General features: G+C 34.5%; 1 protein-coding gene across 1 annotated transcript; it reads right to left on the bottom strand.

Annotated features, from left to right (window-relative positions):
* Window positions 1–2297: 2297 nt before the first annotated feature.
* Window positions 2298–12195, bottom strand: LOC141844876 (uncharacterized). Its single transcript, XM_074732853.1, has 7 exons — window positions 11952–12195; window positions 8329–8698; window positions 5513–5597; window positions 5211–5280; window positions 3250–3347; window positions 2525–2587; window positions 2298–2360 (listed from the first exon to the last, which is right to left on the bottom strand). The coding sequence occupies exons 1-7, from the start codon at window positions 12193–12195 to the stop codon at window positions 2298–2300; spliced, it is 993 nt and encodes a 330-aa protein (XP_074588954.1).
* Between the last annotated feature and the right edge of the window lie 231 nt (window positions 12196–12426).

Raw genomic sequence — 12426 nt, 5'->3', positions numbered from 1 at the left:
ATGAGGATAGAGTCCACGTCAACGAAATCCAAACGCCCGGATCGATTCCAAGCGCATGGATCGCAAGGAGTCATCCAGACCCATTAGCGGACTGTTGCCAGAGTGGATTGGGTTCGACGAATCCAAGCGCCCGGAACTGCCACATCAACACAACGATCAGATAGAAAAAAAATTATAAATAGACTGAAGCTCGAAGAACAAAGCACGCACTTGGTTTTAATTGTTTCGTTCAATCTATTTTTACATGTTTTGCATTCAACCGTTGTACGAGATTTCTCTACCTTCGGATCGTTTCCGACGAGGAGATTTTAACTAGTATTTTAATAGTCTTGGACTAACAATCCTGTAACCAAGTAAATTCTTTGCCTCGTGTTTTTCTTTTATGTTATATTTCTACTTTAATTAGTGTGTCCATGCTAAAACATTAGCAAGAGAAAAAGGTCACTTTTATTGCATGTCGCTATTCACCCCTCCCCTCTAGCGATTCACTTCCACTGCACCAACAACTACCCCTTATTTTTCTTTGACTTCTAGATTAGCAGATATAGGACAGGTTGTGTCGATTACCCTAACGTCGCTTAGAGATCAGTGTTTGTCAATCCCACTTGACATCGAGTATTGGTTTTCCTTGAATTGTTTCAATGTTTTTTTCCATTGTTGTTTGGTTGCTTTTCTTGTCATATCGAATATTGGAGTTTTGTTTAAACTATTAAATATGCTTAGCTTATGTAGTTTTAGTATGTACCCATGATTAATACATACATGCATTCACATTTTTTGTAACTTACTGATTTTTGTACTGTATTGATACTTGGTTTGGGTGAATTGAGTTCTATTACTAGTCTTTCTCACATTATCATTAGGGGATACCGTCCGGTTTAACGGACAAATATACCCTCAGAGTGTGACAGTTCCAATCAAAGATCGAAACTTCGACATAGTTCGAGATTTTGAACTTTGATTTCACCATATTTTAATAATATATAATTAACATAAATAGTAATTAATTAAATTGACTAGATGACTATTGATGCTATATTGAAGTTATAGATTATTAAATTAGTAATTCAATTAAAGCTCTATTAAATACCTTAAAATTACAATTGCTAAGTTGATGATTATTACTAGAGGAAAAAACATATTACTCTAACCACACATATTGCCCACCCATATAATTAATTTAAAATAAAAGATAAAAAATTTAATTTTTCCCTATTTTAAAAATATTAATTAAAATCTTATATAATTCTCCTAAATTTCATTAATTTAAAAATAAAATTATAAAATTAATATTTTATTTAAAATCTTATTGTTTCCTATCCTCCTCTCTACTCAGTGACATAAATTTGATCTCATTTCTTCGCAAACCACTTCCTCTATATTCGCACGGCAACTCGAGGCCCCTACTTCCTAATCGCTTATTATGCTTTGCAATGTGAGCTTGCACCAAATCGTGCTTCTTCACCCTTCGTAGTTCTCCCTAATAACCACTTTTTCTCTATCATAACCTAAATCACAAGAAGCAAGTCTAACCACTAAAAATTTGCACCATGACCCTTTAACATTGAGATTCCCTATCTTAACCATACTTGAAAAACATGGAGAATCCTATTTGATATTTGTTGACCTATACCTACAAGACATGGAGAATCTCATTCAATGTCATCCAATAAAAGCGGACAATGCTGGTACACTTAAAGAATGTTGAACTGACACAAAATTGGCTTCTGTTTGTGGGTGGAATGGCAAATTTGATTGTGCCAACCCAAAATAGCATAAGATTCCAATCCTTGAATGAGATGGCACACCAAAGATTTCATTTGAGAAGTTTATAAACACAATAATTATTTCTCAAAGGAAAATGAAGTGGAAAATACTATCTTAATGAATACTATAGAAGCACAGAAATTTCATTTATTCAAAATGTTACTTTACATCATCTTACATACCTTCTTCACAACTCCTAAATCTTCACCGATGACCTGGAGAGAAGCTCACATTAGAACATGAAGCAACGCATGCAAGATAATAAATATAAATCTAAATGAACTCCAGAGAAAATTATTGATTACTTGAGCATGGATTTGTACAAAGAATATAGAAATTAACTCTTCAGATAAATTTTTCCCTAAAATATATATATGTGAATGAAAGGACAGCAGTTTCAAGGGTCAGAAACAAATGAACACAAGATGAACAAAAGAGATGTTTGAATTGCAAGAAATTTTCATAATGACATCCTAGAGAAAATAGATACTAATATGGCTGGCACTTGATTCATTTTTCATACTTTGACTTTAAGGTGAGACTGTAAGTGGACAATCCTCCTCAGCATAGTGTATCTCAGGTTTCATTTTGAACTGCAAACAAATAAAATAGATATCAAAGTTTAGAAGTTGCATTCTTATCATAGCCAAGCGAAATGGTGAAAATCGATTAGTGCTTCCACTAACAAAAATGAATTGCATGGAATGGAACACAGCCAAACAAAAAAGAAACAACTAGTATTCTTATGAGAGAATACTTGGGGAAGGTAAGTAAGTGGACAATCCTCCTCAGCATAGTGTATCTCAGGTTTCATTTTGAACTGCAAACAAATAAAATAGATATCAAAGTTTAGAAAAATAAGGGACATTGCATTCTTATCATAGCCAAGCGAAATGGTGAAAATCGATTAGTGCTTCCACTAACAAAATGAATTGCATGGAATGGAACACAGCCAAACAAAAAAGAAACAACTAGTATGATGTACCAAAATCTTATGAGAGAATACTTGTGATAAAAAACACCCACATGCTTACATACCACAACTTTCCAACTAAACAGAAGCAATGACAAAACCACATGGTGATAGCTTTTTGAAATGTTTGAAGAATGTCACATGGTGATCTTCTGGACAACAAATAGTAGACTGAAATTACTGGCACAAGATGCAGAGATTTCATAGTGCATAGAGGAAGAAACAAGTGAGTATCATGTTTGCAAATAACACAAGGAAACTATATGAAAAGACTTAAATAGGACTTATAGAGCTTCATTTTAGGGAGCTAATGAGAGGCTAAGTTTACTCATCCAGTCAGTTCTTAGTAGGGAAGTTCAAATCCATTACTGAATATTCTCAAAAATGAAAAAGATTGTTCAAAGGCCTATCTTTAAAAACAAATGCAGAGTGACTTTCGATAAATAAACAAAAAAGAGATGACCTCAGCATGAAATAACAACGAACCACAGGCAACTAGGAGGAGTTACCATTGCTACTTCACCCTTTGTCATAGTAGGAATTCCTTCAACAAACCCCAGAATCATCTTGCTTTTCCCCAAAACATTTCTTATAGGATTGTCCTTGCCTATCATGTCAAACAAAAATGAAGCATAAAATTTTTCAAAGATACTAGAACAGTGTTGTCCAATAAAGATTATTAACAAACGTGCATAATAACAAATATTCAACACACCAAAGATAGTATAATACAAGTTAACTTTAATATGTTGTTATATGTTGTGAAAAAGAACTAAGAGAAACTTTCCTCTTGAACCTTTTCACTTGATCAACCTCTTTGAGTCATTGTGCATTTTCCCTTTAGAATAACTAATTGGTAAGATAAAGATGACCTACATTGTGTTTGGACCAAGGTTTGGAATTTTCAGTCTGTGTCGGTGGACAAAGGTAAAACATTTCATTCCACCCGTCAACCAACATGCAAAATATCCTAAGACGATAATACTTGGGAAGCTTTCGTGGTGACGGCAACAAAATCAGAGGCTTCCCTCAGGGCACATGAAGCTTCCACGATGTGGTATGAAGTTCTCTTGAGCACTTGAGCCTTCAACGACAATGGCGATACAACACGAGGCAAGGCAACACAATGAAGTAAAGGTTAAGGTTTGGCATCTCGATTCTCTTCTTCCTCTTCTGCTCATTGATTCCTTCCCCCTCGTGGGTCTCTCCAACACCACATCTCGGCACTATCAGCACCAAATTGACACATCTTGCTCTAGTTGTGGACCAAAATATTAACTCAAAATAAGATTTCAAAGCTTGATTTGGTCTGCAACCAAATATGTAATAGATAAAAGGAAACAGCCTTTTGATTGCTTGAATATAAGCTTGATTTTGTCTGCAACCTAATATGCAATAGATAAAAGTAAACAGCCTATCGATTGCTTGAATATAGTGCAAATTAGTGCAAGCTTTCTGAGGAAGACCAACAAACAATCCAGGTCCAAAAACCTAATTTTGCTTGATAGGAAAAAAGGTGTAAATATTTTGAATGACTAGAAAGTAGTGAAAGCATGCATAGCCTTTTTTCACCAATTATTCATTGTGAGAAGCAAGATATTCCAAACTCAAACTGTCAAATTAACAAAATAAGTGAACAAACAAGTACTCAACTATGTTTCTCATGAAAAGATATGTAAGAGCTGAAAATGTTGCACTAAGTCACTCTAAAATCCTATGTTGCATCATGAACTAGAAACAGTTGACTTGATAAAGTGTTTGGTTGTGTTACTAGGGTACAACCATCTAAAATATTTTAGCAGCAACCATCAGAATTTAAAATGTTTTTCAAACTGGCATTATACCTTAAATTGATACTGATGGGTACTTCACAGACGCATCATGATACTGATGTGTAGTACATGTGTAAAGGCCACACTTACTGATATATTTAAGTTTCAGATAGATAAGACAAAGCATCTTTAAAGAAAATCATGAACGTAGTGATTATAGATATAACTTGCATGGCAAACAAACAACAAGTATCCAGCTAGACGCAACAAATTGCACTCATCTACTTCCAAACTATATAAGAGACAAATCACAGTGAACATCAGCCACAGCAACTTTCATAAGTTAATCTGAGAGTGGAAATAAAACGTCAAGGCTAATTTGGGCATTTTCTGAACAGAATCAGCAATATTAGACTGGAAAACAAGGAGTCATGTCATCCTATAAAGGAACCACATCAGAAAATAGCAATCTTTCATGCAGCTAAAAAGGCATCAATCAAATTCCAACCACAGAACTAAAAACAACAAGCATACCAAAGAGTATGAATTTCATAAGTTTATGTACCATTCAGGTAGAGAAATCAAAAAATGGAAATGGTCAAAAAAATGAAAAGTTCAGAAAAGATAGATGAAGCAGATTTAACTTCCTTTGCTGAAGAGAACAAGACAAATATTTATTTACTACACTAAGTATTCACCTCCATGTTCTGATCTAGTTGAATCAACAATGATGCCATCTAGAGTTCTGGTGGTGCAGTGGAGTATTACCTGCAACATAATTATTATTTTTTGTATAATAAGAATAATTTGTTGCAAATAGTTGCTTGAGACTTTCCTATCAATACAAGAGAACTGAGTAAAGATGAGTACTTACCATTTATGTAACAGAATAATATGTATTTCAAATGTATAGCTTGGAAAATAAAAGTCATAAATCTAAGTATGCATGATGCAATCAAATATCAATCTAGAATAAAAACTTTATAATGGTTAGTGGTACCTGATCTCCATCTGCAGGATTTGCTTTGCCATCTCCTGATCTGATAATTGCCTTCATCAAACATCCAGGAGTAATTTTTTTCCTCCTATTAAGCAGAAAAAATGAACTAAGTTACCACAAGAACTCAGTGACATCCAAATGAGACTCTCTAGGATACAATAATAACCACCCCTTATCTCACTAAGTGGGGTCGGTTATATGGATCATTCTACGTCATTGAGCTCTATCCCCTACTATATCATCGTCAATATTTAAATAAATTTATCTTATTTATTGTTGTTAATCAAATTTTTTTTGATCTTCCTCCTTTAATGTGTATATTTGTCATAGTTTCACGTCGTCTAACTAATATATTTATTGAGTTGTCTAAGTGCATGTCCATACTAAATTAAATGCAACTCCCAAAGTTTTCCCTTAATAGGTGCAATCCGACTTTTTCTCTAATGTTTTTATTTTTTATCATGTTCATCCTCATATGTCCATACATCCACCTTAACATCCTTATCTTTGCAACTTTCATCTTTTGCTCATGTGCTCAAATGATAGTCCATCATTCTGTTTCATGTCTGACCATGCAAACTTTGAAGAAGAATGCAAAAATAGCATCCTAAGATTAAGATAAAAGCACATGCATACTATGTGAAAACAATGGACATTGGCCATGGCGGAGCCAAGCTCAAGAAAGTGGTGTCAATTGAAAAAGAACCCTTGAATATACCATATGATGATGATACAAAAACATTATGTTTCATCTATTTCAAACATGTTGACACCATTTGCTCAAAAAACTAACACGAAAAAAGGACCATGACTATCATAGTATAGTAATCATTTGTTATCAAATTTAACCATTGGTTATACATGTTGATAAGTTTGCATGATGGAAATGAATAGAGGTCAAATTTCAATAATCATACCTTAATTATATTTTTTACAATAAAACTATTGTTATAAATCAAGGTAATCAAATTTATTCAATCAATCAAATTGAATTCACCTAGTAATTTTAGATGATTTATTGGATTGGTTAGATTAAACTAGATAGTCATTATTCAATTAGCATGGCCAACTCAATCGACTAAATCAAATAGATACAAATTTCGATCAATCATTTTAAAATAATAAAATACATTTCAATTTGTTTAATTTTTTATAATATATAATTGCATTGCATCTAGGAATTAGACTTTGTTGGATTGGATTTTTAGGGGAAAAAAAGACCTAATCTGAAGAGTTAAGAGTATCAAGATACCTAATCAGAAGAGTTAAGAATACGAAAAAAAATTGAACCTGAAACTCAAGCTTTAAATTTCGTAAAAAAATGAATTTTTTTTTCTAGTTGCTTCAATTCAAGTTTCCTAATGTTTTGGGTTTTCATGATTTCTGAGCTTTTAAAGCATTTTAAAATTCTTTTGGTTTCAAACAATAAGTGAAATACATGGTTCTAAATTGTAAGCATATGAAAGGATTTTGATTGATGGTAGATGATAAATATTATTGCTTCTTATAATATATCTACATATATATAAAATATACCCTTTTGACGTTACAAAAAGAAATGGCATATAAATGGAATGTATATTGAAGACTGGTTCTCGTTCAGATTTTTTTTATAAGAATTTGAAATCAATCTGAAGCTATAAATTCAACATAATTGAAATTCATAACCTAAACCAAAACTAAAAAATAATTGATTTTCTTGATTGGCTTCATCTAATTTGTGACGCCAAGTCAGTTATGCCACACAACTATGTAAACTTTCAAATAAGACTGAGCAATCTTTTCTAAAGTTGTTGAGTTGTACAAAGTATGCATAAGGATATGGAAATAAGGGTTATTCCTTGGCAAGCTTCAAAATTTCGAGATGTGTCGAAGCTTCGGTCTTTGCCTAATCGTGTGGTGCAAGTGACGAATTGGAGATGGAAGGACTAAGGAGATAAAAAAAGAAAAACACAACTATATACTTAAATTTAAATTTTGTTTTCCACTTGGAATGATACAATTTTGACATTATTGTACAAGCTAAAAAGAATAATGACATTATCTTAATTCATCTTAATTTGTATTGTATCATACTAAGAGGTGTTAAATGTTGGCATGAAACAATACTTATCCACATGATTGACATGACACATAAAATATTGTTCGTGCTAAGTAATATCTAGTAGTATCGAGTTTCAATAATTAATCATAACAATACATATTGATCATTTTGTCCGATACGGTATGAGATTTTAAACCATGTTCCTTGGAATGTAGGTTCATCACTTATACTATGACTAGGCAAGCTATTGCCCAGACAACTTATAGAAAGAATTTAACATATAAAATGATATCATGGCATCATATGTCTACCTTGTAGAAAGAAACACATCAATTGAAATTATTATACTACAAGAACATTTCTATTATTTTAATGCATAAAATGATAATGGCATCAGACATCTACCTTGTAGAAAGTAAATATCAATTAAAATTATTGTATTATCATTTTAACACAAAATGACATTGTAGCATTAGACGTCTTCCTTGTAGAAAGAAATATATCAATTGAAATTATTGTACTAGGCATTAATTTCATAACTAACTACGTAGCAAGCAGTGCTCTCTTTGCTTCTGACATTTTTATGAGAAAACACAAATAACTAAACACCAACAATGAGCAATAAAAATTTTAGTTGAGCATAAATTTGGTTCTGAAATGGCATAACCATGCATAGATACTTTAGGGCTTCAGGTGTAGTACAGGCTACTGAGACAGTACTTCCTACAAATAGAAAATTTGACCAAAAAAAGTTTGGAATGGTAAGGGAAACCTCTTCTCCAACTCCTCCTCAGCTTTCTTCTTCTTCGTGGGTGCGTACTCTGCTTCCAAGGACTTGTCGACCACCATTTCTCCTCTATGTGAACTTTGAGAATTGTCCTTTAAAAGATTCTCCTTCTTAAGACTGGGCACAGATGCTGCAAAGGGATTCGAGGAAGGCAGAGACCGTGATGCTCGCTTTATCCGCGGCTGAGAGACTCGCGTTGAGGGAGGGAGGAGGGATCGCGCGGCTGGATGGCAGAGGAAGCTCGCGTTGAGGGAGGGAGGAGGGATCGGGAACCAGTGAAGATCGAAGGAGAAGGGGACTCCGGCGCAGAAACGGGGACACAAACCTATACAGCCAAACTCCAAAGCGCTACCAGCTTAAATTTTTTAACATATTAAAATAAAAATTATAATATATAAATATATTACTAAATATTTTAATTATAATTTAACATATAAATGTATTATTAGTGTATATATGATTAAGTTGAATCAAAGAATATAATAATTAATTTGATTTGAAAGGCACCTTCCTTGTATCATTAAAATGGCATTCCTCGTCCTCGACAATGGTGCAACGGTAGGATATTCAGGTTGTAACTCAGGGACCCGCGGTTCGATCCCCAGCTACGGCGTATTTACAGGAATTTTCCTCCAAATGGGGAACGCAATCAAAGGATGTTGGACTGCAGGAATTTTTCCTCCAAATGGGGAACGCAATCAAAGGATGTTGGGCATTTGGATTGACCGTAGGTCGTATGCGCTTCCCGATTTATCCTGGTGGTCGGTGGGAAACTTTCGTGGGATCGGACCGACCATCCCTCAGAGATGTGGCTATTTATCATTTTTTTTTAAATGGCACCCCTCATTTTATTTTTCCTACCAAATTTATGCATCCAGTAAGCCAAACTAACAGTAGGTTGGAAACTTTAATGCGAATTATAAATTTAAAAATGACATTTTACTAAATCATACATCCAACTTTTACTATTATCCAAATGTACTTTTATATTTATCAATTCACACATTATATTCTCATAATAGTCTTGATGCGATCAACATATAAAAGTACGTGTTTGTCCGAACCACTACGAGCATCCAAGCTACTTTTGAAATATTGAAATACAAGGGTTTCATACAATTACTACTTTTTCTCTAACTCACTCAATTGTTAACCATTTTTTAAAGTCATGACCTATACTCGCGAAAACTAAAACCATAATCGACTTCCGACACAAATTGCGACTTTGATTCTCTCAATCTTCTTCCTTCAATTGTTACTTTTATCAAAACTATTTTACACAATGTCAATATTTAGGTTCGTCGTCTTCTCCAAAATTGAGTTTTATTTTAAGACTAAATCATTGTGTTATAAGTCTATAGCTCCCCTTCTCCTTATTCTAAACATATTCTTATTATAAGTGAATTATTGATAGAAAGTCAATATTAACATGAGTTTCTCTGTTTGAGTCTTATCCATCATGATTCTTTTCATTCAATCTCCTCATTCTCTACAAACCTAAGTTACTTGTGGCTAAGGTCTCATTGTCTATTAATGAGTGTTGATTAAAATTCATTGATGGTCATAGCCACCTCATTATCGATACCAACTAAATCCCGTGAGTACCTTACAGCCTCTTGAGTCTAATCGTACCCTCAAATCTAAATTTCAAGAATCTAAATTACATTCTGTGAGTTTTTAAAATTTACATAGCCATGAGAACTTTTGGCACAAATTCTCTAACGGATCTAGACTCATCATGCTCATTCTAAGACACCACCACGACTTTCTTGAAGCTTCCTAATTCTAATCATGCTCAACATTTCTAATTATGGGCATTGTATAAACATCAATGAGTTTTGATCAAAACTTGTTGATGACCCTAATTACCTTAAGATCGATTCAAACTAGGACTAGTGTGTTCCTTGCAAGATCCTAAATTTGTCCATGTCTTTCAAACCTACATTTCAAAGCTTGAATTATATCCTATGAATTTTTGAAATCTGCACAACCTTGAGAACTTTTGACACAAATTAACTAAGGGCTCTAGGCTCATCATACTCACTCTAAGATATCATCATTGGCTTCCTTAAAGCCTCATAAGTCTAACCACGCCTAACATTTATAATTATGGACATTATACAGAGATCAATAAATTTAGGTCAAAACTCATTGATTGTCCTAACCATCTCAAAACCGACTTAAACTAGGATCAGTCCGTTCCTTACAACCTCCTAAGTCTAACCATCCCTTAAATCTAAATTCCAAAGCCTGGATTGCATTTTATAAGTCTTTGAAATTTGCACAATCTTGAACAATTTTGATAAAACTCACTGAAAGACTTAGACGTATCATAACCACTCTAATACACCACTAATGCATTCCTTGAAGTCTTAAATTTGATCATGCCTAACATTCCTATTTATGAATACTATATGACCATTAGTGAGTATTGGTCAAAACTCATTAATGGTCGTATCTACCTCAGAACCGATTTAAATTAGGACCAGTCTATTCGTTGAAGCCTCTTGAGTTTGATCATGTCCAACATTTTTACTTTTAGACATTGTACGATCATCAATAAATTTTGACTGGAATCTATTAATATCCCTATCCACCTCAGAACCAACTCAAATCAGGACTAACTTAAACCAAGGGTCTAATCAACAGTAGTTCTCCACGAAAGACAAACTTGTCTTATTAACAATATCCCCTTTGTTTTATTCCTTAATATACTAGATATTCTATAAATTAGGGGCTACTAATAAATATATTTGAGAACTAAGATTTGTTGGTGCAGGAAGCATAGATGATCAAACTTATGTTTTGATAATGATAAAAGGTTCAAGTTAAGTATGCGAGTTTAACTGATGAGCTAAACTAAGTAAGGTAGCACAGGAAAGCCCTAGTTGTGTCTAGGCACAAGAAAACCCTAATTGATACACAGGACAGGAAAGCCCTAGTAGGCGGTGGAAGTTCTAGCTGAAGACTAGGCAAACCCAATCTGAAGGATTAAGTGAGCAGACTTGGTTTGGAGGACTAGGCAAGGAAGTCCTGATCAGAAGGACTAGGCAGGAAGACTTGGCAGATCAAGTGCACCAGGTAGAAGACTAGGAGGGTCCGGAGGACTGGATATCTAGCGGTGGGAATCCTAAGGAGCGAGGATTGAGGCTAAGCAAAAGTCTAATAAGTCTGGAGAACTTAGTTGGCACAAGATAAATTCTCCCAAGTGGAGTGGGTGAGGACGTGTTCCCGATAAGAGGAACAATAGGCGTCGGACTAACCTAGGGTTTCACTGGAATTTGAAGTCAAGACCAAAACAGTTTGTTAAAATTATTTCTTTCTTGTTACTTTTTATGGTTTGCACTAACTTGTAATGCAGGAAAGGAGGGACTGAAACTTTGTATTCCGGGCGCCCTTATCTAGATCCAAGCGATCAGATTTCTAGGTGCTCAGATTGATTCTAGGCGACAAGACGTCAGCGGAATAGGGCCAGCAAAGCGGCGAGGTGGCAAAGTCCTATTGATTGAGAACCTCAGCTTCTAGGCATCCAGAAAGGTTCTAGATGCCCTGATTTGGATAAGGCATTACAGAGTCAAAGTTGATCCGAAACCTCCATGTGAGCATACAGGCGCCCAAAAAAGATACAGGCTCCCAGAAGTGCCGAGTTAGCAGCGTCGATAGTGGATCGACGGACAACGTGGAGGCGCCCAAATCACTCAATAAAAGAGCCTCGAGGGAGAGCCCTTGAAGCATCAATCTATAACCTAATGACGACCGTCTGCACGAAGAAAAATCATTTAGAACGTTGTTGTCACGCCGATGAGCTACATCAAAGTCTACCCATTCTGTCGATATAACTGTGCTTTGCATTTCTGTTCTTAATTTCTAAGTTGGTATCCGTGTTACTGATCTTATTTTTTATAAGGCGCTTAACTTCCTTTCGTAAGAGGGGAGTTACTTAGTGGATTGTCTATTAGAAACAGTCTCTTAATCTTGGACCTTGGAGTAGCAACTTGTGACTGTAAACCAAGTAAAATCTTTGTGTACTTGTGTCTTTTCCACTGCTTTCTCTATTTCATATACGCAAATTTTTATGAATTT

The sequence above is a fragment of the Curcuma longa genome, chromosome 14, assembly GCF_044706935.1.
Source record: "Curcuma longa cultivar G26 ecotype Majalengka, Jawa Barat chromosome 14, ITB_CL_G26_1.1, whole genome shotgun sequence".
NCBI lineage: Eukaryota > Viridiplantae > Streptophyta > Magnoliopsida > Zingiberales > Zingiberaceae > Curcuma > Curcuma longa.
Note: the sequence above shows the minus strand (reverse complement) of the source record. Positions and strands in the feature narration are given on the sequence as shown.

Coding starts and splice junctions, on each gene's coding strand:
- LOC141844876 (XM_074732853.1), bottom strand. CDS start 12,195: ATGCAAAGCACAGTTATATCGACAGAATGGGTAGACTTTGATGTAGCT. Junction 8,699..11,951: donor TGTATCTTTTTTGGGCGCCT/GTATGCTCACAT, acceptor AAAAAATTTAAG/CTGGTAGCGCTTTGGAGTTT. Junction 2,588..3,249: donor CAAAGGGTGAAGTAGCAATG/GTAACTCCTCCT, acceptor ATTTGTTTGCAG/TTCAAAATGAAACCTGAGAT.